Source organism: Maylandia zebra, linkage group LG11 (genome assembly GCF_041146795.1).
Source record: "Maylandia zebra isolate NMK-2024a linkage group LG11, Mzebra_GT3a, whole genome shotgun sequence".
Classification (NCBI taxonomy): Eukaryota; Metazoa; Chordata; class Actinopteri; order Cichliformes; family Cichlidae; genus Maylandia; species Maylandia zebra.
Genome location: NC_135177.1, coordinates 7,908,345 through 7,934,108, shown reverse-complemented (window position 1 = coordinate 7,934,108; position 25,764 = coordinate 7,908,345). Strand labels below are relative to the sequence as shown.

Below are 25,764 nucleotides of genomic sequence, written 5' to 3'. Positions count from 1 at the left end.
GCAAAGTCAAAGCAGAGCTACAGAGGATGGAACAGTTGGGGGTGATCAGTCGTGTGGAGGAGCCCACAGACTGGTGTTGCGGCATGGTCGTAGCCCCTAAAAAGGACAAAGAGACAGTCCGCATCTGCATGGACATGACACCTTTAAATGGGTCGGTGTGTCGTGAAAGATATATTCTTCCCTCTGTCGACCAAACACTAGGCATGCTCACAGGGGCGCAGTATTTCTCCAAGCTCGATGCTAACATGGGCGTTTGGCAAATACCGCTGTCCAAAGAATCTGCTCTCCTCACCACATTTATTACGCCATTTGGGAGGTACCATTTCAACCGTCTGCCATTTAGTATTTCCAGTGCACCAGAGCATTTCCAAAACATAATGGTGACAGAAGTGACAGCCGGCCTCGCGGGAGTCGTATGCCACATGGACGACATCTTGGTCTGGGGATCTACGAGAGAGGAGCACGACATGAGTGCAGAGAAGGCAGGCGTCACCCTGAACATGTCAAAATGTGAGTTTGGCAAAAGAACAGTGAAATTCTTAGGATTCATTGTGTCATCTGAAGGCATGAGCCCCGACCCTGACAAAACTAGCGCGGTGCAGAAGATGAAAGAGCCAAGCACTGTGAGTGAGCTTAGGAGCTTCTTAGGAATGGTGAACCAGCTGGGGAAATTCATCCCAAACCTTTCTGAAAAAGACAAACCACTGAGAGACTTGCTTTCAACTAAAAACATGTGGTACTGGGGGCATGAGCAACAAAACGCCTTTAACAGTTTAAAACAAGAACTGTCATCTGCACCAGTGCTACAGCTCTACAACCCAAACAAACCCCAGAAGATCTCAGCAGATGCTTCTTCATACAGGTTGGGGGCAGTCTTACTACAGAAAGACAATGACGTGTGGTCACCTGTCGCGTATGCCTCGCGATCATTGACAGCCACAGAGCAGCGCTACGCTCAGCTGGAAAAAGAAGCGCTAGCGCTCACCTGGGCCTGTGAAAGATTCAGTGACTTTATTCTAGGGCTACACTTTGAGCTTGAGACCGACCATAAGCCACTAGTGAGCCTACTCGGAGGACAAGCCCTGGATTTGCTTCCACCGCGGATACAGAGATTCCGCATGCGCCTGATGAGGTATTCTTACACTATAAGGCACATTCCAGGCAAAAGCCTCACCACAGCCGACACGCTGTCACGGTTGCCGTTGGCAGGCAACGTGATTCCCAGAGACAATGACCTTATGGAGGACACTGATATCTACGTTGACACAGTGCTGGAGGGCCTTCCTACTAGCAGCAAAAACCTTTCAGATCTCCATGAGCAGCTGCAGTCTGACAGCGTCTGTTCGCAAGTCATGAAGTACTGTGCAGAGGGCTGGCCGGACAGGAACCAGCTGCAGGGAGTGGTAAAGCACTACTGGTCTGAAAGAGCAGTTTTGAGTGTACACAATGGACTACTACTGAGAGGTACAAGGTTGGTCATACCTGCAAACATGCGAAACGCAGTTCTGGACAAAATACACGAGGGACACCAAGGAGTAGTCAAGTGTAGAGAACGTGCGCGACAAGCAGTGTGGTGGCCAGGCCTGAGTAACCAGATCGGTGAACTTGTCCTTAAGTGCAGGCTGTGCATTCAGGAGAGAGTTAATGTGAGGGAACCTCTTATGCCCACACGTTTACCTGAGAGGCCATGGCAGAACTTAGGAGCTGATCTGTTCACACTAAAAGACAAAAACTATCTGTTAGTAGTGGATTACTTCTCGAGATATGTCGAGATTGCTCAACTCAGTCCAACTCGTTCAGCCAATGTGATTGTGCATTTAAAGTCAATATTTGCACGCCATGGAATCCCTGAAGTATTGATCACCGATAATGGGCCACAATTTGCATGTCAAGAAATGAGAGACTTTGCAAAGGACTACTGTTTTGAGCATGTTACCAGTAGTCCCAGGTACCCGCAGAGCAACGGCGAAGCGGAGAGAGGCGTCCAGACCGTCAAGAATCTCCTCAAAAAGGCTAGCGATCCATACAAGGCGTTGCTGGCATACAGAACAACAGCACTGGCAAATGGCTACAGCCCGGCTCAACTTCTCATGGGGCGCAGGCTTCGTACTACCTTGCCAATGCTTCCTGAAACCTTACAGCCCCGTATGCCTGATTTTCAGCAGGTTAGTTGTTCGGAGAGAGAGAAACGGCTGAGACAAACCGAAAGTTTTAACAAGAGACATAGAACAAGAGAACTGGATAAATTGGTGCCAGGACAACCAGTCTGGATCACGGACGCAAGAGCACAGGGCACAGTGACAGCAGTCCACCCGACTCCACGATCGTACGTCATCAGTGGGCCCCAAGGGACAATTAGAAGGAACCGCAGTCATCTTGTGCCGATCCCGCAAACAGAGGCTCAAACCGAAGCCACACAGATCCAAGCTACTCCTACAGAGACAGTTTCTGAGCCAAGCGCACCCCATACACCAGGTGTGGTTAGAACTCGGTCTGGTAGGGAGGTGATTAAACCGAAAAGACTTGATCTGTGACGCTGATTGTTTGAAAACGGAAAAGTGTGTTTCAAATGCTAAGTTGTGGTTTTAAGAGTAGCATGTTGAAAAGAAAAAAAGTGTTTATTCTGTTACAGGTTGAAAAGAAAAAGTGTTTATGACAATACGGACTTTATGTTTCCTGAAATGTTGGGGTATGCCTGTATTGAAAAAGCTATATGCAGTTATGTTTTGTTTGAAGAACAAAAGAATGTACCAGTCTGACTTCAGTAAGGGGGATGTGGTGTAATCTATATTGGTGAATATCATGCGCCACTAGGGGGCAGTACTTACCCTTCTAGACAGGAGGTGATGCTATGTCATGAACATAGAGTGAGCTGGAATAAAGATGGTGGGATTCCACGTTATCGCCTAAATGAGGAGTTTTATTAAAAGAGCCCAACGCCAACACCTGGGGCGCACTGACAGAGGCGAGGCTGCCGGACACTGGCGCCACCGGGCCCTCTGACCACCACCAGTAGGCAACGGGTGAAGTGTCTTGCCCAAGGACACAACAACCGAGACTGTCCAAGCCAGGGCTCGAACCAGCAACCTTCCAATTACAAGGCGATCTCCCAACTCTTGAGCCACGATCGTACGTACGTGTGGACGTAGCCTCAGTTTCATTGCTGAATCTAAGAAACAACAGGCTGTAGAGGGGGACTTTAATAGAAAGATCTGTATATATTTAGCATAATATATGAATCATTCATTTGAATCATCCAAGTATGCAAACTAAAAATCCCAGAAGAGCTTATAAGACCACAAACACTGTTGAGGTGCAGTTCACTGGATTTGCCTGTGGATATTTTCCTCTTTCTTACTTCTTGCCTTTTGTGTCCTCTGAGTTTTTGTGTCTTCCAGCTGTTAATATCCAGACTTTGAATTTATTATTTGATTTGCTTATAAGGAGTACTTGAGTGTTTTGAAAGGTGTCTATTAAAACTTTATTAAATGTATGTATTACATTTTTTAAAATTACAATACAAATTTAATGCCACAAAGTTGTCATATACATCGGTGAGTTTATGTGCACAACATTATGCACATGTGGTCTGTGCATGTACACGCATGAAGATTTTGGCATAACAGCATCTATGAAAGTGTTCATTTTGTAGAAGTCACAACTCAAACCTCGACTAGAAAACTGTCTAAAAGAGTGGCTCAAACTACTTTCAATATTTAAACTGTCATTTGTAGTTTTTCTAAGCAAAATCCACAACTATTAAGATCCCATCGATACGGTCCAGATCAAAAGTTAAGACCACTTGAAAAATGGTAAAAAAAATTATATTTTGCACGATTGTATCTTAAAAAGGTTCTGAGTAGAGCTTCAACATCCAAAGAGAAACATTTTTGTGAGCATGCAATGCTCACAAAAAAACAGCGCTTGATCTGAAACTTCTGATCAGGACTGTATTTGTTGATGCTCTCTCCGTTTAGTGAACAGCAGCGCCCTCTGAAGTTTGTGTTAGAAGTGAAAAAGGCAACTGGAATTGCATAAATAGATTTTTGGGATTTTGTGCAAGATTGATGATTATTTTACATTTTAATATTTTAATGGAAATATTATTAGGTTTTCTTTTAACAAATGCAAATTTGTCAATCTGTAATGAAGTAAATTTAGATTCTCATCTATAAAATGCTGTAAACATATTTTTTTTACTTCTTAATGTTGTTTTATTTTTGTTTGAAAATTGGTCATTGTAGCAGTTTGAGAGTCCAGATCAAAAGTTAAGACCACGATTGCTACAAACTGCTACAATGACCAATTTTGACAGCGCGAGAAGGCCTGCAGTACTGCAGGCCTTCTCGCGCTGTCTCAAGATCACCGGTGAGTGTGAAAGTGAACTGATTCTGAAGGCCATAATTGGAAAAATTCCCAAATCTGTGTTAATGGAAACAAAGAAATGTGCATTTTGTTTTATAGATATTTGGATTTGTCAGTGCTGCTATGTGCATATTTTTGATCAAGCAGCTGACTTCACAGCCCAATGTTCATTCAGTGGGCTAGTTTCAGTTATTGTGTCAATTTACTCTTTATGAGGTTGGAAAAGCCTGCAGTAAGTTGAGAAGTCACTTGGATGAGTGACGAAACGCTTCTCCCACAAAAAACGCGACTTCCAGATGAACAGAATCAACCTTTTGGGAATGAACTTTGAGCTTTTCCTAAAAAAAACCCACAGGTTTTGCAATATTTAAGGTTTTATTTGTGTAAGTACAGATTTAACATGATCAAATATCACTTAGAATAAACAACAATGATGATGATGATTTAAAAAATGATATGAAATTTAACCAACAAATTCTTATCTAAATAGGTCTGAATAGCTAGAGATAATCCTTAAAATGACAATACATTTTTTTTTAACTGGAGTGCCACTCCTTTAAAATGCCAAGGGAGTATACCCCAGTCACTTTTTTGAATACAGAACATTTAGCTATTGCTAACAAAAAAAACATAACCCCTCAAGTTTGTAAGGTTAATGTGCAAGATGTTATGTTATTCAAACCTTCGGTTTTCCTGTTGTTTCTAAGGCAGTCACAATAGCTGCTGCAGTCATCAATAACTCATTTCTCTCTACCTGAAGGAGACATTATAATACACAGTTTTAAAGTCAAGCTTATGATGTTACTCCTGTCAGTATCTTTTGCACTCTTTATTATTTAGCATCAAATATTAAGTCCAAGTACAATCTTTTTTGTTTTCAAATCTCATATCATAATGAAAATTACCCAGTAAATTTTCAACATTATGGTTTTGGATAAATTCACTGTTGTTATTCTACGGTAACTTTTTTTAATTGAAAAGAACAATATTAAATATATTAATATTAAAATTAAACTGTAAGATTATGCAAAAGGTTTGATGTGTGAATGTGTTTTTTTAAGTCCAAAAATAACATGAATAATGTATCATGTCGGTGACAGCTTCACATGTCAATATTCAAATCTGATTGTCTTTGCTCTGACTGGTGTCCTCGGTCTTTGAGTAAGTGTGAGAGTGTGCCTCCACATCCTGGAAGGCAGTCTCAAGCCAATTCAGGATGGATTTGCGGATTTCTTTCTTGAAATCTTGTCCCATGAACACATACAGCAGTGGATTCAGGCAGCTGGTAAAAAATGCCAAACTTCTAGTAAGAGGATTCCCAACAGCAATGACATAGACTAAAGTTTCATTTGGAGCAGCAGCTCTGAATTTCACCAGCTCAATGAGACTCATGATGTGAAAGGGAGCCCAGCACAGAAAAAAAGTGATGATAATGGCAGCAATGATCTTGAGGGGGCGACTTGACTTGCTGGCCAGGACACGGTTTCTTTTGAGATGCTTGATGATGACAGCGTAACAGGACACAATGACAGTGAAGGGAACAACAAAAAGCAGGAAGAAACGGGTGATGATCATGGCCTGATGACGAAACTTTTGCATCTGAATAACAGATGGTAATTCATAGTTATCAGAAATAGCATAGCTGTTGAAGCAGAGGATTTTGCCTTTCTCAAACACTTTCTCAGTGTTCCTGAAGAAAAAGCATGGAGCGCTGAGAATGAAAGCCAGTATCCAAACACACAGACTCACACAGGACGCCTTACGCATATTTCTGTGATTCTGAGCCCACACAGGCCACACTACAGAGACACATCTATCCACACTGATCACCACCAGAATGTAGACACTGGCAAACATGTGCAGAAAGAGCACCATGGTGTTCAGCCTGCACATGATCTTACCAAACGGCCAGTGCATCCCCAAAATCTTGTATGTCACATTCAAAGGCAGATATGCCGCAAAGATGAAGTCAGCCACAGCAAGGTGGAGGTACCAAACTGTGTTAACAGTTTTCTTCATTTTGAACCCGGTGACCCAGATAACCACTCCATTCCCGACCACACCAAGGAGAAAGATCAGGGAATAAACAATGATAGACATGGTGTTGAGAGATTGCTTCAACCCGGGATACTTAAATATATGGCCATTTCCATCAGGTACAGCAGTTGAATTGATTTGATTGAGGGAGTTTGTGGTCAACTCCATCATTGTCTTGAGACCTACGACATAAATGTAATTAAAAGTCATTTTTAATTTTTTATACATGTTATACTTATATTTAATTTTTATATTAATAAATTACAACTAGATGTTTAATATTTAAATGAAACACTTGCACCTTAGTCATTTTGCTCCTTTGCACTGACTGGACCATGATAAATATGTGCTCGGATCACGTAAAATGCTTTTTTTTATGTTTTCAACTATTTCATCCATTCCAAAGTGCTTTAAAGAAAGACCTAATTCCAACATTTTACAGTATTTTACAGTATTACAAGCAAGAAGTTTCACAAAGTCAAGTTACTTAATGTTAATTGATTAGCGTCATTTATTATTTAAATCAAAATATATCTGTATCTGCAGAGTTTAATGGTTAACATTTTTGCCTAACAGATCCTGCAGCAAAATAACAAAGGTTACGTACCTTAAGTAAAGTTGCCTTGTTGGTTTTGGATGGACTGATTGTAGAAAAATACCTAATAAAGATTTGACAGGTTAATATAACTCTGTGCAAAGGGTGGGGGGTTGACTGTTGTTGTCACTGTATCATTACAAAGTCATTACAAAAAAGACTGTTGAATTTCTCTGCAGGCTGAAGATGACTAAATTTGGATATGTATATAGTTTGTATTGCAACAGTATGACTCTGTCAGAATTTTGCAAAGTTGTGAAACTCTGAGGTCAACTATTTTGTTGTTTCATGTGTGTGGTAAGTATTAAGTTTTATTTGAAAGTCAGAGAACAAAAGAACTAAACTGGACAAGCCTTGTACAGTTAAATAATCTTAACGCAAAGGAAAGAAAAATAATAAATCCACACAAAACTCCAAACACTGTGTCAAAGACTCAGCACCGTGACAGTGATAGTGCTTTGTGTTAAGCCACCAACTCTAAAACCATCCTCTGACTCTCTTCTTCATGCACCATGTATCATCATTCATCATGTATCAGATTCTCCCATGATCGCTGAAAGATGGGCAGGTGCCTGGATTTTTGGGGACTGGGGGGAACATAGTGTGTAGATACTCTGCTAAGTCACTGTGTTTGAGTCACATTGAGAAAAGTAACCAAATTTCATCCTAAAAGAATGACAGAGTATTTTTTACTACTGTCAAACATAAAAATTGGTAAAATTTTACCTGAACAGTATGGCAGAGGAAGTATAGACTACAATATTGTAGCCTTTGGAGAAGCACTTGTACTGTTGGCAGTTTTGTTTCATTCTGTTGACGGAACCATAAAAGTAGGTTTTCAGTTCAATAAAGAAATAAGGATTACAATATGAAATTATTTGTGGCCAGTGCCATACACGGTAATGGTGGCTGTCTGATGCTGGGTGAGAAGATGAATTTTATTGATTGTGCAGTGGACGGGTAACTCTATTTCACTGAGTGGAAAACTAGATGTTTTCTCAAATCAATAAAAGAAAAGAAAAGAAAACAAAGAAAAGAAAAGTTTTACTAGGTCTGACTGATTGCTACCAAAAACAAAAGTATATAATAAATCACAGTTCATCAACAGATGCATCATCTATCACTGTTTTTCTGTTTTGATGTTTTTATCTTTTCATTTTTTGAAAACTTTAAATCTTTTTATTTTAATTGTTTTAAAATTGTATGCAGAGCAGATGGCTGCTGTTGTTAATGAAAGCACAGTCCCTATCAAAATTTTAAGACCACCTGAAAAAGGGCAAAAACTCATATTTTGCATGGTTGGACCTTCACAAGGTTACAGGTTGAGCTTCAACATGCAACAAGAAGAAATGGGAGTGAGACAGAACATTATTTTGAGCATGCAGTTTATTGAAAACAGTGCTTGAAATGAAACAGGCTGCAGCCCCGTGCTCAAAATAATGTTTTGTTAACTCCCATTTCTTCTTGTTGAATGTTGAAGCTCTACTTGTAACCTTGTTAAGATCCAACCATGCAAAATATAAAGTAGAATCCTTCACTGCCCATATCAACACTGGGGATAAAAACATAAAGTTCACCAGGGAAGACATAAAGGATAACTGTTTGCCATTGCTGGACTGTTGAAGGGAATCGAAACCTCAACATTGAAGTTACCGGAAGCCCACACACAAGGACCAGTACCTCCTCTTTGACTCCCACCACCAACACATATTGGGAGCGTCTAACATCCAGAACAAGAGCACCCCAGCATTCACAGCACACCTGACATACTTGTTGACACTGTCATACTCACAAGGTTTAATATCAATACCTTATTTCACGTTATCAGCACTCTCTTTTTTTTACACCCTTGTGCACTTATGTATTTCTTACCAAAAATATTTATGCTTCATGAATAACAGAGGATTTCATTACTGCCTGTCTAGTTAGCACATAATGGAGAATAAGAGATTAAGAAAGCACCCTGAATGATTTGTAGCCTTCATGTCTGCCGTAAGGTTTGCTAAATTAAATCTATTAAATGCTGCCGCAGTGTGCAGCTTTGTTTATGACTACTGTCATATTGCTGTGTTTGTTATGTAAAACACCTCTCCCTACAGGTTACGACTATATTAACAATGCATGTGCTCTGTGTTCTGTCATTGGGTATTTCATAATGATAAATTATTATTCAGGGTTAGATGTGTTATGCATTTATTTCTAAATGTATTTACAACTGTACAATACAGGTGAAGATATATAACTGGGAGAAAGACATTGGTCATGAAAGCTCTTTGGGTGCCTTGAAAAGCACTATATAAATCCAATCCATTATTATTATTATTATTATTATTATTATTATTATTATTATTATTATTATTATTATTATTATGAAACAAAAGAAAAAGAAAGAAAAGCAACTGCTAATTTAAGCTTAGTAGCATCATAATGTCTGATCAAACTGACTGGTTAATATGACTGCCTATAAAGCAAGAGAAAGAGACGGGGAGAGGGAGACGGGTAATTTCTGTACTAGCAAAAGACATCTAAAATCCAGAATTAGAACATCTTTATCTTTTCATAGCAGCAGGGTCCTACTATCAGCATCCTGTTTTGCAATCTTGGTCTCTTTTCCTCTTCCTGTCAGCTATCTTGTATTCTTCTTTGGTCTTTATTTGTCAAGGTTCTGGGTCATTTGACTGGGTGTTTCATTCTGGCAAGATTGACCTGGCGAACAGCAGCGTGTCTCCTGTGTTCACTTTCTCTCATGTTTTACAGGATCGTAATTTGGCTATGCGCCCACCATAGTGGGGCCTGTAACATCAAGCTGGTGTGTCAGTCTACGTTTCAGTGTTTCCTGTTTTATTGTGACAGTGTTGTGTTCCATTTTCAGTGTGTTTAGTTTTGCTTCCTCTGTCTTGTTGTGTCTAATTAGCCCCAGCTGTTATTCCCTCCTGTTTCTTGTTCTCCCTCTTATTCCTTATGTATTTAAGCCCTCTCTTCCCCCCTGCCTGTTGTCCTGATCACCCTTTTGGCTGTGGTTTCCTCTGTGTGTGTAATGTTGAGTTTCTCCTTGTTTAGTTTGATATTTTTTCTTTCAAGCGATAAAGCTGTGGGGGTTTTTTTAGATTTCCGTCCAGTCATGCCTGCTCCACAAAGCTTTGGGACAGTATTAATATATAAAAGTGGCCTTGTCCTTTAGTTTGTTCCTAGAGTTTTATCTTTTTACTTTTTGGATTTGTTGTATATTTCAGTCCTAGCTGATAGACAATTTTGTTGTTTAAAATTTTTTATATTTCTGTTTGTTGAATGTTCACTGTTTCCTGAATCAGCAAACCCTGCTGTATTGATTTTTTTAACTGTGAATTTTGAATTAAAACTAACATAAAAAGTCTTGTTTATACAAGGAGGAACGAGAAATGCGCATTTCCACTGTGGTATCGCAAGAAATTAGTGGTTATATAAATATATGAGTATGCATAATAGTTATTATTCATAGATACCTACATCCTAAGTTCCTGTTATTCATCTGAAAGAAACAGAATGAGTGTGTTGTTACAATGGTAATGCCAGGAGAGGCAGTAGTGGTTCTGTGTTACATTAATGTGTAAGGAAGTGGAAGAAGAGTGTGTCCTGTAGGAGGCAGTAGAAAATGGATACTCTTGTTCTGTATATGCACTGAAAAGAAGGTTCAGTGAACCAGTTGCAACGATACTTCATTGTAAGTCTCAGTTATTGTATTTTTATTTTTTGAAGATGCAACATCCACCAAGAGGAGCAGCGTCTGAACCACCCAGGTTGATCATGAAGACTCCAGCCTGTCCAGAAATTCTAAGCACCAGCTGTCTGTTGAATTTTAAGAGTTTAGTAAAGTAAAAAGAAAAGACTGTAGAGGTTAAAATGAGCTGATTAAACAAGTGGCAGTGCTTGGTGCAGCGTCGATGGGAGCTCAGTTACTCTGATAAGTAGCTCCCAAAGATGAGGCTGATCAGCTGCAGATGCGTGTGATTATGCCCCAGGCACGGCTGGACTCGACCAGACAGGTTTCAGCTGGGAGATATGGAACACATTATGACTCTTAGCAGGCAATTTCAACCCAACCGTCACAGAATTAATCACAGTGTCAATGCAGAACGGCCCATTGAAGCGAGGAGCCAGCTTCTTTGACTCCGTGTTAGCAGTGGATAACCAGGCTTTCTGAGCTGGAGCGAAGGGTGGAGCAGCAATCCTGTAGCGGTCAGCCATTGTTTTGTTTTGCTCCCCGGTCTGGAGGATGGCTGCTCAAGTGGCTCTCCACATACACCAGCAGCGACGGACATGGTGCTGGGTGAAAGGAACCTCGTGAGAGATGGAAAGAAGAGGAGGTTGATAGGCCCGTGGCTGAGGATGTCATCGAGTTGTGTGCGTACTCCACCCACGCCAGTTGAGAGCCCCACTGGGACTGATTTGAGGACAACACACGGAGCATCGCCTCCAGCTCCTGACTGGTCCTTTCAGTCTGTCTGTTTGTATGAGGGTGAAATCCGGAGGAAAGACTTGGGCTCCCAATACCGAGCAGAACTCCTTCCACACCCGCAACGAGAACTGTGGACCCCTGTCACACACAATGTCTTTGGGATGCCATGTAGGCGGAACACGTGGTTGGTCAACAGCTTCGCATTCTCCAAGGCAGTGGGCAGCATTTGAGAAGCAATCAACAGTGGTGAGAATGACAGAATTACCTGAAGATGGTGGCAGTCCAGTTATTAAATCCAGTGCGATGTGTGACCAGGGCTTCCAGGGAACATGTAGTGGTCTGAGGAGACCAGCTGGCGGGGAGTTGGACACCTTTTTCTGTGCACAGTTGGGACAAGCAGACACAAACTCCTGGACGTCTCGAGCCAGAGATGGCCACCAGAAGAAGTGTTGTATAAGTGGACAGGTGCGGTTCTTACCAAGGTGACAGGAGAACTTTGTGGAGTGGGCCCACTGGATCACTTGGCCAAGAACTGCAGCGGGGCGGACCCGTGCCTGGATCGGGTTTCCCCCTTTGAGTGTTTCGTTTTTGTTTTTTTTTTAAAAAGTCTATTTATAATATTTTAACTTCAAAATTACAGAAAATAACACCAAAGGAAACAAAATTCAAAAACGATAACAGAAGAAAAAAGAAAACAAAGAAAACAAAAACAATTTATTGTTTTTTTTTTTTTAAACAAAGAAGATTATGATGAATCCCCATTTAAGATGGCTTCGATGAAGACAAAAACATCTACAAAACTCCATCGCTGCCTTTAAAATTGGGGCATAGCCTCAAGAAGATTGCAGTTATTTTTGAGCACAAAGCAAAATGTTAGATTTGGACAACAAGGAATTTCTTAAGAATCTGGACAGAAGCAGAGGTCTTTATGAGATGAAATGGGATGTGTGTGTCTCATCCCATCCTCTACAGACTCTAAAAGAGAGAAGCATACATGTGCATCTTGATAAGTACAGAAAAGGAATACCAAAACAAAATTAACAATGATCCCAATAAGAAGAACCGGTCCAAGCTGGCCAATTTGACTCTTTGTGAAGTAATCCTGTTTAACCACAGGAGAGACGGTAAGGTATCAAAAATGCCAATGACTGCATTCAGTCTATGTGACACTTTGGGAGTTTATTTGGATTTGGCAAGTAGGATTTTCAGTTTGAGCAAAAACATTTTGAGCACATTCATATAAGAGGAAAAAGGAATAGGAAAGGTCCTATCCTTTTAATGCCTGGGACGCTTTCCTCAATGGAAGCCTTGGTTGCACGTTGGCAGGCCTGTGGTGTGCCTGATAAAAATCCCTTTTTCTTCTCCAGACCTGAAGGGGAGACCCACTTAAGAGGATCGGGTCCCACCAGACAGATTACAAGGGAATGTGGAGCCAAGCATCGAGAGACACTGTCCTCAACCAAGTTGAGAAGGCATGTATCCACACTGTCTACAGTGCTAACCCTGAAAGATAATGTGATGGACATTCTTGCAAATTTTCTAGGCCATAATATCTGGGTCCACAGACAGTATTATAGGTTGCCTAAAGGAACCGGCTTTATCAAGTTGGCCTAAAGTCAACAAAAGGGCTGATTGCTCTAGAACAGGGGTCCCCAATCCCAGTCCACGAGGGCCCGTGTCCCTGCAGGTTTTAGATGTGTCCTTGAGCCATCACAGCTGATTTAAGTGGATAAATTACCTTCTCAACATGTCTTGAAGTTCTCCAGAGGCCTGGTAGTGAACTAATCATGTGATTCAGGTGTGTTGACTCAGGGTGAGATCTAAAACCTGCAGGGACACCGACCTTCGTGGACTGGGATTGGGGACCCCTGCTCTAGAAGAAGGCTGCCCGCTTGTCAGACTTCAATGGAATGAGCTTGGATCAAATCCAGATTGATCTCAGTTTTCTTTGTTTCAGAGTAAATGTCTTGTACTATGAAGTTTGCTTTTTGTTATATCACTGCTTTGCAGAGGAAGTGCAGGAGACGTGGAAAGACTCCTCTTTATATTCCTCAGCATCAGGTATGTTATATTTGTAACTAACATGGATTAAATGACTACAACAAAACTAAAACATCTGGATTGCCCCATGTACTTTTTGAAAGCACTGTTTTAGCTGCTGTTAGATGTCATTATTGAAACTTGGTGAATAAACTCATACAATGTGAGAATATAATCAAATTGTTTACCACGGGGAAAAACACTTCAGACTAACATCAGTTGACATAATGTAAAGCTTATATTGAGCCGTTGTTGGAGGGAAAAGTGCCACGTGTCTAATCTGCTGGTAATTGCGACAATATTGTGAATAAAGGAGCATGTTTACCAGTGTTTTTGTATGTTAGAGCCTTAAATTTCAGTTTAGAGGATGAGGCTTAAGGTGAGGAGCAAGACAATGGGATGAAGTGTTCAAATAGAATTCTATTGGGTTCATTGTAATCATACTCCAGTATGTAGTAGTATGATTTGCTCCATTACGTGACGACTGCTGTGCAGACTATGGATTCAGTTACAAGAAAATGATGGCTGCGCTTGATATTTTGTACAGTGTGATAAAGTTGAGTTGTGCCATCCATCTGTACGTACAGTCAGTGCTTTTCACACAATATGGTATTAAGGATGAATGGGCACAGAGTGCAACCATATACAGTTTTGTAGACAACTTTTCCTTTCACCCCTCATGTCTTGTTGCTTTCCTCACTACTTTGTAAATAAACAGCGTGTAATGACAAGCGATTGTTGTCTGTGGCTGTTTGGGTCTTGGGGGCAGCAAGTGCCTCATTCATGCTAGGACCTGGCCTCTAGATGGGTTGTAACAATCAGTGATTGGCTGAGGATTGTAACCTCGTCCCAGTACAAGATTTTCAGGTAGAGTAAGAATGGAATTCAGATTCCAAATTCCATATTCCCACCAATGTATGAAATTGGAAGGGGATACTTTCCTTGGAATTCTTCGAACCTCAATCATAAAGTCAATGGGAGAGATTCCAAAAACATGGTATAAACCCTTACCGCAATCCCGGTGTCATCTGGTGTGTCTGTCCATCCCTGGACCATCCCTGTAATTTCTGTCTCTATCACTTGAAATGCTGTGGTCTCCATCACATTTATTCAATCAATGGCTTACACAATACTCAGATATAGATTTCTTTTGTTTTACAGTAAATACACAACATGAGACGACAACATACAGTCATTTGTGTTTCACAACGTGTGCAGAATCTCAGAAACACATACCAGATGTGGTGGCCATGGCTACAATGATGAAATCGCCCAAATGTAAACACAAATCTCTGAACACAGCTACAGAAGATGGCAATCACTTCACACCAGCACACATGGAATGACACAGTAAATACGTTTAGCTCTCCAGTACATTTTCCTTAATTGATTTCACGTTGAGAAAAAGCTAATTATCAGCGTGCCTTTAAAAGAAAAACTGTAAACAAAAACATTTCAAAAGTTGTTGTTTTTTTTTTTTGACTTGGTTGTAAAAGTGGTTGAAGCCTTTTCACCACAAGGAATGAACATGCAGCTCTGTCATTCAAGCAGCTGACGAGGGAGGGGAGAGAGAGAGTGGGAGGAGGCGGAGGTTTGACCGATGAAGAAAAAACATAACTTAATAGACACTCAGAAAGACAAACGATCAGTTAAAGTGTTAAACTTTGAAATCCAGCAGGTTGCAGTCGATTTTGTAGTAGACGTAAGGATAATATTCCTGCTGGCTCAGGTTCAGGCCTGGGATGTCCATTGCAGACTGGAGAGAAAACACAAGAAGCAGGATATTAGTGGGTGTGAGCAGCCAATGCAATATCTGTGTGTGTGTGTCATATAATGAAACTTTACACCAAATCCAATTTGCCCTCACAATCCAAATGCTTGGAAAAAAAATACATGGAATGGAACCGACACAGCTACACCAAATGTGCTACTTACCTGTTCCGAGGTTTGACCAAATGAAACTTTAGATTTTAAATATTTAAGAAGAATTTTTTTTATTTTTTTTATTCTTTTCCACTGTCACATTATAAATGCATTACACAAACAGAAACAATGCTGCACAACTTAACCTATATCCCATCTGCAGTAACCAGCTCCTGCCATGAGAGGGAGCAGCTGTTATAACCTGACACAAGGATGGATGGAGAGATTGCAGCATCTACTTTCCCTTCCTACTCAGTGTTGAGGATTATTGAAGCACTCACATCAATGATAGCTGCTGCACTGCTGTCCAGATGTTTGTAAAGGTCATTGAGCACCTCCCTCAGCTTCTTCATGGTCTTCTTGTTTGGCTGCAGGAGCATGGCTTGAAAATTCACAGGCAACCCATATCTGCAAACCAGAACATGTTCAACTCCACTTTCAGACTTAAAATGTTTAAACTACAAGTACGGTCATCAGTGGGGAAAAAACAAGGCAAGCAGTGTCAGGTTTTAGCTTTTATTTTTCTCTTTGTAATAGTTGGTTTTGTTGGCACTGCGATGTTTATTCAAGAGGCCTACCTTAAAACAGATTCCACAAAGACTCGTAGTGCTTTAATGTGAATCCATGCAATGAAGGCTTCACTAAAGTTCACTTTCAGCCACCGGACAAGTGGACCCTACAGAGATGAACAACAGTAACCATCAGTTTTATGTGTCAGAGTCATGAATCTTAAATTCATTCACAGTAAGTGCTTCAAAATATCTGTTTTTTTTAATGAAAGTGCTTTATAAAAGTCCTGCTGACAGATCCTCTTTCTCTCCTAAACAGCTGTGTTCTGTAGCCACTGACAAACTTTCTTTGGGTGCGTGTGCACTCAGCACTTTCTGACCCCTGCTGGCTGCACAATAACTGAATTTCTGTGAACTGCTTCAGCCTTTAATTGGTTGTTTGTGATGCAAGCACACACTCAAGTTTTCTTCCACAGAACACAGTGGGGGGAAATCCACACAGTTATCAGGCTTAACAAAAAGAAAAAGATTGTATATGCATACAATAATATTGATCAATCCAGCGAAAACAAGTATAAACAATACAAATACAAATTAGTGTGATATTTGGTAGAATCTTATCAGTCTACCACACACAGAGCATCCAAACCTTTTTCTTAACCACATGGACGACAGTAAATTAAACAGAATAGCACAGTAGGCTAATAATTCAACATATAAGTACTACATTTATGTGAACAGCACCTCATGGGCTAGAACATCCCAAACCATTTGGGTCTTTTGACTTTTCTATTACTTCCACAGCAAACACAAAATAGAACAAATACATGACATTAGAGGAAAAAAAACTATAGAACTTACAAACTGCTTCTTCTTATCTGTGGAGAGCCGTGTCATCTCTTCTTTATCTGCCTTCATCTCCTCTTCATTGTACTGAAAGTCTCTTACCGTGAACCTATGAACATCGTGAAGAGGACACAAAAACCAGTTTCATTTAACGAGAAAGTGATTTTTATGTGTAGAGACACCAGCTTATATCCTTCACATATTTAAATGTCTGAAGATCAGTTGTGAGAACATAATGCAAGACACATCTACATACGTAAGAAAATCACTTAGATATGTGACACGTATATAATTTATATACACAGAGCTGTTTATATTCACTGGGAAGAATGGTGGTTATAATAACACAATGCCATCACTTACTTGTTCTCTCTAGCTTTGTGTTTGAAGTCATCAATAGCTTTCCTGAACAGAGTGACACTGAACAGCCCACTGTCACTGTCTTCAAATAGCAGACTAGAAGAAAGGTCAGGTACTATTTTAGTGATATAATAATAGGAAGTTCATAATGTAAATTAATCGCATACTAAGTCTCTAAATACTTGTGGTCAGAAATATGAACAAAAATAAATTAAATTGTCACAAAGAGCAACTTAAACAATAGATGCTTGATAAGGGCATTAACAAAATATCTGTCTCATGGATGACATGACTTACTGTGAAGACCGTGGGACCACCATCTCAGCAAGCGTTTCATATGCTTTCTGCCAGTCAGAGTATCCCGTCCTGAACAAACAAAACAGCGCAGAACTCATTAATGCTCATATTCCTTCTCATTCAATACAAAATCAATCAGGACATAGCTGTGTTTACTTGGGGCTGACTCACTTTGGTACGACAACCAGCAAAGTGATGAGGTACTCTGAATCAAGTACAAAATCATCCTTCTTGACAATGTCAGCCAGGCTCCTGGTCAACAGGCTCCCCCTGTTGGCACACAATAGCATTACAACAGCACAGACTCATATGAGGGTCCTGCTGTTGATAAAAGCTTTTTGGAGTCAGAGTATACAGACAAGGTCAAGGTAAAGCATAATGAGGTAGAGGAAAATAAAGGAAGCGAACGGTCATCCTAAAGGATGTTCCAGGTCGGCACTGCAGCCTTCATGTAATGTTACAGGTGCACTTTTGTCCATGTGAGTAACTTACGCATTCTTCCTTTCTAAGTTCTGCAAGTTTCCCTTTAGGTTATTATACGCTGATGCTCTGGTCTTCAAGTCATTGTCAATCTGAGTTACTTGCTGTAAAAAAAAAAACAAAAACAAAAAAAACATGGCAAAAAATATTAATGACAGACAAAGTAAAATACAACAAAAGACCACAGAATAAAATAACTGCAGTGAGGGACCTGGATTAAATGAGTGAGAAGATATTATTAAACTCTGCAGCTACTCATGAGTATATAAAATTAAAAAAAATAAATAAAACAATACATACACTACCAGTCAGAAGTTTGGACATACCTGCTCATTTACTATTTTTTTCTTTATTTTTTACTACTTTTTATATTTTAGATACTCACCGAAGACATCAAATATATGCAAGCAAGATATGTGGAATTATGTAGCAAAGAAAAATTGATAAATAACTCTAAATATGTTTTATATTTTAGATTCCTCAAACCAGCCACTCTGTGCTTTGATGACAGCGCTGCAAACCCTTGGCCTCTCAGTGAGCGTCATGATGTAATCACCTGAAATAGTTTTCACATCACAGTTGTGTCTTGTCAGGGTCAATTTGTGGAATTTCTTGTCTTCTTAATGGGATTGGGTGACACACTTGTGTTGTGCAGAGGTCAGGTTGGTACACAGCTGACAGCCCTATTTGGCAACTGCTGGAATTCATATTATGCCAAGAACCAATCAGCTAAGTAAAGAGAAATGACAGTCCATCATTACTTTAAGAACTGAAAGTCAGTCAGTCTGGAAAACTGCAAAAACTTTGAATGTGTCCCCAAGTGCAGTTGCCAAAACCATCAAGAACCACGATATAACTGGCTCATATGAAGACCAAAGGAAGACCAAGAGTCACCTCTTCTGCTAAGGATAAATTAATCCGAGTCACCAGCCTCAGAAACCGCAAGTTAACAGCACCTCAGATTAGAGCCCAGATAAATGCCAGAGGTCCAGTAGCAGACACATCTCTACATCAACTGTACAGAGAAGACGAATCAGGCCTTTATGGCCAAATAGAAACGACTACTGAGGAAAACCAATAAGCAGAAGGGATTTGTTTGAGCCAAGAAACACAAGGAATGGACATTAGACCAGTGGATATCTGTGCTTTGGCCTGATGAGTCCAAATTTCAGATCTGTGGTTCCACCTGCCGTGCCTTTGTACTATGCAGAAAAGGTCTCTACATGCATGGTTCCCACCAACGGTGTGATGGTCAGGGGGTGCTTTGCTGGTGACACTGTTGGGGGATATGTGACCCTAAACACATCTCCAGGCGGTGCAAGGGCTGTTTGACCAAAAAGGAGAGTGATGGAGTGCTGCGCCAGATGGCCTGGCCTCCAGAGTCAGCTGACCTAAACCCAATCAAGATGGTTTGGGATGAGATGGACCGCAGAGTGAAGGCAAAAGGGCCAACAAGTGCTCAGCATCTCTGAGAACTCCTTCAAGACTGTTGGAAAATGATTTCAGGTGACGACCTCATGAAGCTCATCGAGAGAATGCCAAGAGTGTGCAAAGCAATAATCAAAGCAAAGGGTGGCTATTTTGAAGAATCTAAAATAAAAAAACATATTTTGAGTTATTTCACACTTTTTTTGTTTACTACATAATTCCATATGTTATTATTTATACGTTTGATGCCTTCAGTGAGAATCTACAATGTAAATAGTCATGAAAATAAAGAAAAAACATTAAATGAGAAGGTGTGTCCAAACTTTTGACTGGTAGTGTAAGTAAGTAAGTAAGTGTAAGTGACAGACCTACCTTTGAGATGATTTCAGAGATGTTTTTAAGGGACTGTTTTATGGGATATTTTGCCATATCCCATTGAAATCTTGTAATATAGGTGACAAGATCAACTAAAGGGAAAGAAAACAAAAGCTGTAAAAGCAACACTATTACCTGCTTATTATCTCACGGCAGCCTAAAGTTAATATCATTATTCTGCAGCTAACCATTCTTTGCATTACCCCAATTAAAAATACAGTTATATTTTCCTTTTTTTTTTTTACATAATACGAACAGAGAGTGTTGTAACCATCAGCGTACCTCCATTAGCCAGTAGGTTCTCCTGCACTTTGTCCCGGCTGTCCTCCAACACATCAGCCATGTACTGAGCCACCTTCTTCACCACACTGTGAACACCCAGGAGAGAGCAAAAATGCCATCTCAACACAAACTGCATGCACTAAGCATCACATGACCCCCAGGAACTGATTTCCCCCAACCAGATTTAACACAAACTGACGCACACATCAAAGGGTTTCACATATTCGTGTAAAGATAATCTCCTGACAAGGTCATTTATAAAACAGCAGACTTTCAGTCCTCAAGATTTTTAACCACGCTGTTCCATGGCTCATCAGAGCAGCCATGAAGCCATGGAAACACCAAGAGCCAAGTCACATTTGATGGCTAAAAGTTCCTAAGAAAGTACATCAGCCACTAATGTTCAACTTTTACCCATCTATTTTGCAATGTTATTATAATATCAAGTGTCAAAAATCAACTTAACGTTTTAACTGAAAGAAATTAAGAATTTAGCAGTTTCTTTTTCAGATATGGCGTGCAGAAACATCAAAAAGGAACTGGGTTAAAGAGAGGCTGTAGGCAAACAAGTGAAACGGTGTTGCAAGGTTGGCCTTTCCCACAGTCAGCAGAGGAAGCATATCAGAGCTCAGGCACTAAGAGCTGTGTGTGAGCTTTGGATGTCAATGTTTCCAAAAGACTAGAGATTACAGTCGAACATACTCATGAGAGTGAAGTCATCTGCTATAAATATGACTACAGAAGGAGCTGCGGGTGTATCACCCAACTGTAAATTGCCAAGTTTAGACTGCAGGGCCCACTAGCCTCAGGTCCCTGTGAAATTCCTCATTGTTACAAAGTAGAGGAAAGATTACAGAGTGGCAGAGGACTGGGAATGCAGGTTTTGTGTTCAACTCTCATTAATAGGTCAATAGTAAGAGCCATTATAAACAGAAAATAACTTTTTAATGAGAAAAATAATGTTCGGTACAAATCAGAAATTAACAGGTTGCATACCCTTCAACAAAGGAATCTAATTTGGCCAGTTCATCCGACAGCCCGACCAAGACATCCAGTGTCCCAACCTGTTTTTGGACACAAAAACAAAAATTAAACATGTTTTGAGTTATCAGTGCTGAGATTTGGGTCTTTTTCAGCAGTGTCAGCAGGGTTGTGTTTAAACAGGGACGTCTGGGGTTCAGTCTGCCTACAGTGACATCCAGGGGGCCCCTGTGCGCTTTGGACGGCGCCTCTTTGTCCAGAGGCGTTCGTGCATTGCTAACAGCAGCAGTGGGACATTGGAACCCCGCGTAGCACCAAGGTCAGCGGGGTTACTTCACCTTCTGCACGGAGAGTGACCAATTCAGAAAAGCAGAGCTGCTCTGTGGATGAAACACTCCTCTACCTGCTGCTTCAACATGAAGGCAACAGATCTGTGTACAGACTGCTTCCGATACACAGAATCGGTTTATTCTTGACAGTGGATGCAGAAGGTGAGTGATTTTGATTGTTAAACGATTGTTAAATGACTTTTTGAAATGAATGGGGTAAATCATTATGAATTACTACAGTGTAACAGCTCTGCGCTGCAGCACTGGAGGGAACAGCAGGACAGCATGGCAAGCACAGGGTTTATACACTGTCCTGAAAAGTGTATAAACCCATACTAACCTTAAGGTCTGGGATGTTGAACTTGTGGTTGGTGGAGAGGTTGTTGGTACGCGTGGTGGCTGCCATCATTTTGTCCCATGTTTGCTGGCAGGTCTTATCTCCTGGTGCAGAGATCAACCAAAACTCTGTCATGTTTCCAGCACTGGTGCAGCTCGAGAAAGCTGGAAAGGAAATCCAGACTTAGACTAGTGCTTTCTCTAATATTATTAGCCTCAGCATTTAGTTAAACAACACTGTCTGTCTGATTACAAGTAAAAGACTGTTTGCTTACAGGGACACCGTTCCCCACTAAACAAGTGATGCTACACTAGCAACAATTCATTCAATTCATTCAAGACAACTACATGCTGACGTTTCTCTTTCACCAACAGTCCATATCTTCACTCCCCGACTACTAACTAACGTTACAATACCGTAAATAAAATAAAAAAAGCAATATGTTACATAAACCGCAGCTGGCAAAACAAAAACATGGTTAAGGTCAAGCAGCATCCAGCTGGGATTAGCTATCGTTAGCCATTTCGCTAGCTTTGTTATTAACGGCAACAACTCAGGTACTTTTTGATATCGTTTTAGCTGTTCACTCACCGGGGTATTAAAACGTTACAGTTGTTAGTGAAAATAAAGGTGTTTATAGTGTTTCTATAGCTTGACAGCGTTCATAGTTGCCATTCAGTACAGTTCGTGAGCTCCTGACAGCAGTACCAGTCAGCTGATCTGCAAGAGGAACCGGAAGGCCTCTCACACACGCTGCGGAGACCCACCAACGACCCCAGCTGGCGGTGAGCGAGTACTGCAGCCTGGCTCAGCTTGAACCCACAAAAACCCTGACTGGTGGTGGTGCTCAGGCTCAAAAACGCTTGAGTTATGTGGATAGTTTAGACTATAATCCGGATAAAAGAGAGTGTGTTTAGCTAGGCCACATTCTGAAATAAAACACCAAGATTGTTTGACACTTATGTAACAGCAAACAAAATTAATGTAAGTTTTGATGAGAAAAAATATAATTGTTTTAATGGATTTTCAACAGATTTCCTTAATTATAAACCCCAAATCTCAGACTTGATCCTGGGTCAACATTCCAAACTCATTATTACCCTATTAGACAAGAAGGCAGACAATGTTGGATGCCAAGTCAGCAGCATTTGAGCCTTTAGAGTAACTAAATTTAGGAAAGCTGGGTCAGGTTTCCTGACTTTGGGTGTCTCCTGTACAGAATACTGAGGAAAACGCCCCCCAAAGGGACATGTTTATAGTTCAGTGGGTCTGGGGTTCATTGTTTTGGGACACAATGCTTGGTCTGCCTGGAGCCAACCCTCAACATCAAACGACAGGGTTGAGTTTGCCCATAGCTGGCTAGAGGCCAGTCTCCCTGGATGTTATCAGGGGACACACACACCACAATCAGCCAGTCTGCAGAAGGCCAGCTACTGCTTAGATTCAGCTGCATGATCTCTGGAGGTTCAGAAACAGAGGCAAGTGATAAAGTATAGAAGCATAAAACTCCTGTAACAAGCGTGTTGCTCTCCCCTTGCCCTCCTTCAGCTTCTTTAGAAAATGCTAATAATAAAAACCATGTTAACAGTACAGGCCACACAAGTGTGTCGTAGAACTACACGTGAAGGATGAAGGTCTCTCTCTAAATGCTTTGTGTACTGTACATTCCACATCACCTGTTTCGGCTTGGTCCAAAGTAACTGATGCTTACAGGTGTGCTTGTACCATGTAGCCTTTTAACATGCACACACCAAACTCAGTGCATTTACATAAGCAGCTTTTCTAGTGTCATTCATGGGAACTACCTGATGATTTGGTTTCTCCAGAAACAATGCACTTCAAAAGTATTCCAGTCATTTTAGAGTTCTGTAACAATGATAAATAATTTTTGTGCAATCTATCTTTGCAAGAAGGGAAATGAGGGTGAAATGTGCATCATTTTTTTGGGCGTTGTTATTGTTTAGTCGTTATGGTATCGCGTTGTATCTCTCCACCTCTTTGATACTATTGTTATACATGACATGTCCTGGGAAAGCCCAGTGATAAAGACTATTCCCATTTCATGGCATATCACAGAAATATGGAGCCATTTTTCCAGTTTATTTTTGGGTGCATTAACATTTCTCAAGTATCTATTAGTCTTCATAAGACTACCGTGGGTCCTCTTGGTGCTATGTGAGACCTAAGGCTGTGGTGTTTATGAAAAAAGGAGTATCAGGGTGTTTATTAATCTGATATTGCTGCTTTAAGTCTTCTAAAGATATACCTGTTGAATATTTGCTATATTCCTGCAGTCAGCTGCTTTATATTTCCCTGCTTAACATTCAGGTCAGTGTGAGGAGAAGTTTGTTTGGAGTTCTCTTTTTACTTAGCAACATTCTTTGGCAAAAAAAAAAGAGGGGAAACCACTCGGGAGAGACTTAACAAGTGCCTGTTGCATACGACTAATGTATGGTGTTTTTAAACAACTATTCATGTCCACCAAAATGGTAAATTTATGACTTGTCATTGTGATTATACAAGCATAACAGACAACACTCACTCACATGGTGCAAAAAAAGAAGAAGAAAAGGCTTAAATACCATAAATGTACTGACATAATATAAATGCAATATTTAAACTCATTTACTGACAGGTATTTGAAAGCTGTCAGCTATATAAGACTGGGAGTTAATATTGCACAGCCTCACTGAAGATGAGTTATTTATATGCTATGTGTATATATATATATGTATATATGGGGGTTGTAATTGTGTGGAGCTGAGCACTAGAAAAGTGTATTTTACATGAGTCATTTTACATATTGTAAAATGCACATGGCTTGTTATGGAAAATTAATAGATAATGTGTATATTCTCTTAACAAATTCAAATTGTTTACGAATATTCATTAAACAAATACCCATAACAACTTCTTCTGTTTGAAAAATGAAGGGAATCAATATTGTTGGCTGTATGTAATTGTCTGACCTTTTGATTCTTGGAACATGTTGTTTATTCCTTTTTTTTGCCTGCCTTGGTCACTCAGGGGTGATTCAGGGTCTTTCTATATCGGTCCATTGATGTAATCTGTTTGCAATGTTTGCAAATAAGAATTCCTGCTGCACAATGCAGCCACTAGAGTATTTGCCCTCACAGTGGGTGGTACACATGTCTCCCTGTCGCATACCCAACGGCAGCGATGGCTATTATGATCCAAACAATGGAAATCAAACATTGTGCGTTACTGGAAGCCACTTTAGATGCTATGTGTGATTAGCCTTATATATACATAACTCGTGTAGTGTTAGAGAGAACAGGCACAAAACACGGAACAACTTTTTTGTGTCGCAGTACATCGCCTCCGCAGCCTTTACAATGGACTCCACGAAATAGGTTTATTAGTGAAACAGGCACTGCTATTGTTTATTTTTTCCCTGAGGAGCACTCAACTCTCATCTAACACTCTGAGGAATTTTATAGATATGTGGAAGAAAAAAATCCCAACAACAACAAGACATCATGAACTGCTGTGAAATAAGAAAAATATGATGTGGGTCAGTCAGGGTGCTGGGGATTTAAGGGATAATGCTTTGTAATTGGTAAACAGGGTTTTCATACAAGAACAGTAGTCCTAGGTCACAAATTCCTGGATCCTAAACTTCACAGCAGGTATGGAGAACTTGTGTCTGTATGTCACTCTGTAAAAATGAAGTGAAAATTAAACTATGAGGGTCACAGACTGAAGAGATGCTGCAGAAAATGGGCTTTTACTGTAGAAGACAGACATTAGTGGATTGCATTTGAAAATTATTTTCCTATACTTGTTTTTATTTTTTCTGAACATAGTTGAAAATAAATTGTATTTTTATAACCTATTTGTATTATTTTAGAAATGGCAAACATAATCCCAAAGCCTTGAAATGCTGATACTGTGCAGTAAAACACTTTATATTTGAATGATAAAGGGGTATTTTCTCCTATGTTTAATGTAAGCACAGAGTCCAAACAGCCCCAGAAAAAAGATTTCCCCTTCAGCTAACAGTTGCCGAGCTTTTCTTTGCACCCTCCCCCTTCAGCTCTGAGGAGGGAGACATGCAAATTTATCTCCTGGAGGGGGTAAAAACTGCCTCATACCAAGCGTTTTCAGAGTCAGGCACAACTTCA

The 25,764-nt window shown here is 40.3% G+C and overlaps 2 protein-coding genes across 2 annotated transcripts; both read right to left on the bottom strand.

Moving 5' to 3' along the window:
* Positions 1-5,481: 5,481 nt before the first annotated feature.
* On the bottom strand, positions 5,482-6,570 carry LOC101472572 (chemerin-like receptor 1). The gene has a single exon (XM_004560095.2). It carries the CDS (start codon positions 6,568-6,570, stop codon positions 5,482-5,484), a length of 1,089 nt encoding a protein of 362 aa, XP_004560152.1.
* Positions 6,571-14,563: 7,993 nt separating this feature from the next.
* LOC101472761 (V-type proton ATPase subunit C 1-A) lies at positions 14,564-22,367 on the bottom strand. Its single transcript, XM_004560001.5, has 13 exons — positions 22,211-22,367; positions 21,623-21,783; positions 20,969-21,036; positions 19,973-20,058; positions 19,688-19,782; positions 17,900-17,991; positions 17,579-17,677; positions 17,408-17,476; positions 17,114-17,206; positions 16,766-16,859; positions 15,974-16,071; positions 15,677-15,803; positions 14,564-15,228 (listed from the first exon to the last, which is right to left on the bottom strand). The coding sequence occupies exons 2-13, from the start codon at positions 21,752-21,754 to the stop codon at positions 15,130-15,132; spliced, it is 1,152 nt and encodes a 383-aa protein (XP_004560058.1). The 5' UTR covers positions 21,755-21,783; positions 22,211-22,367; the 3' UTR covers positions 14,564-15,129.
* Positions 22,368-25,764: the final 3,397 nt, after the last annotated feature.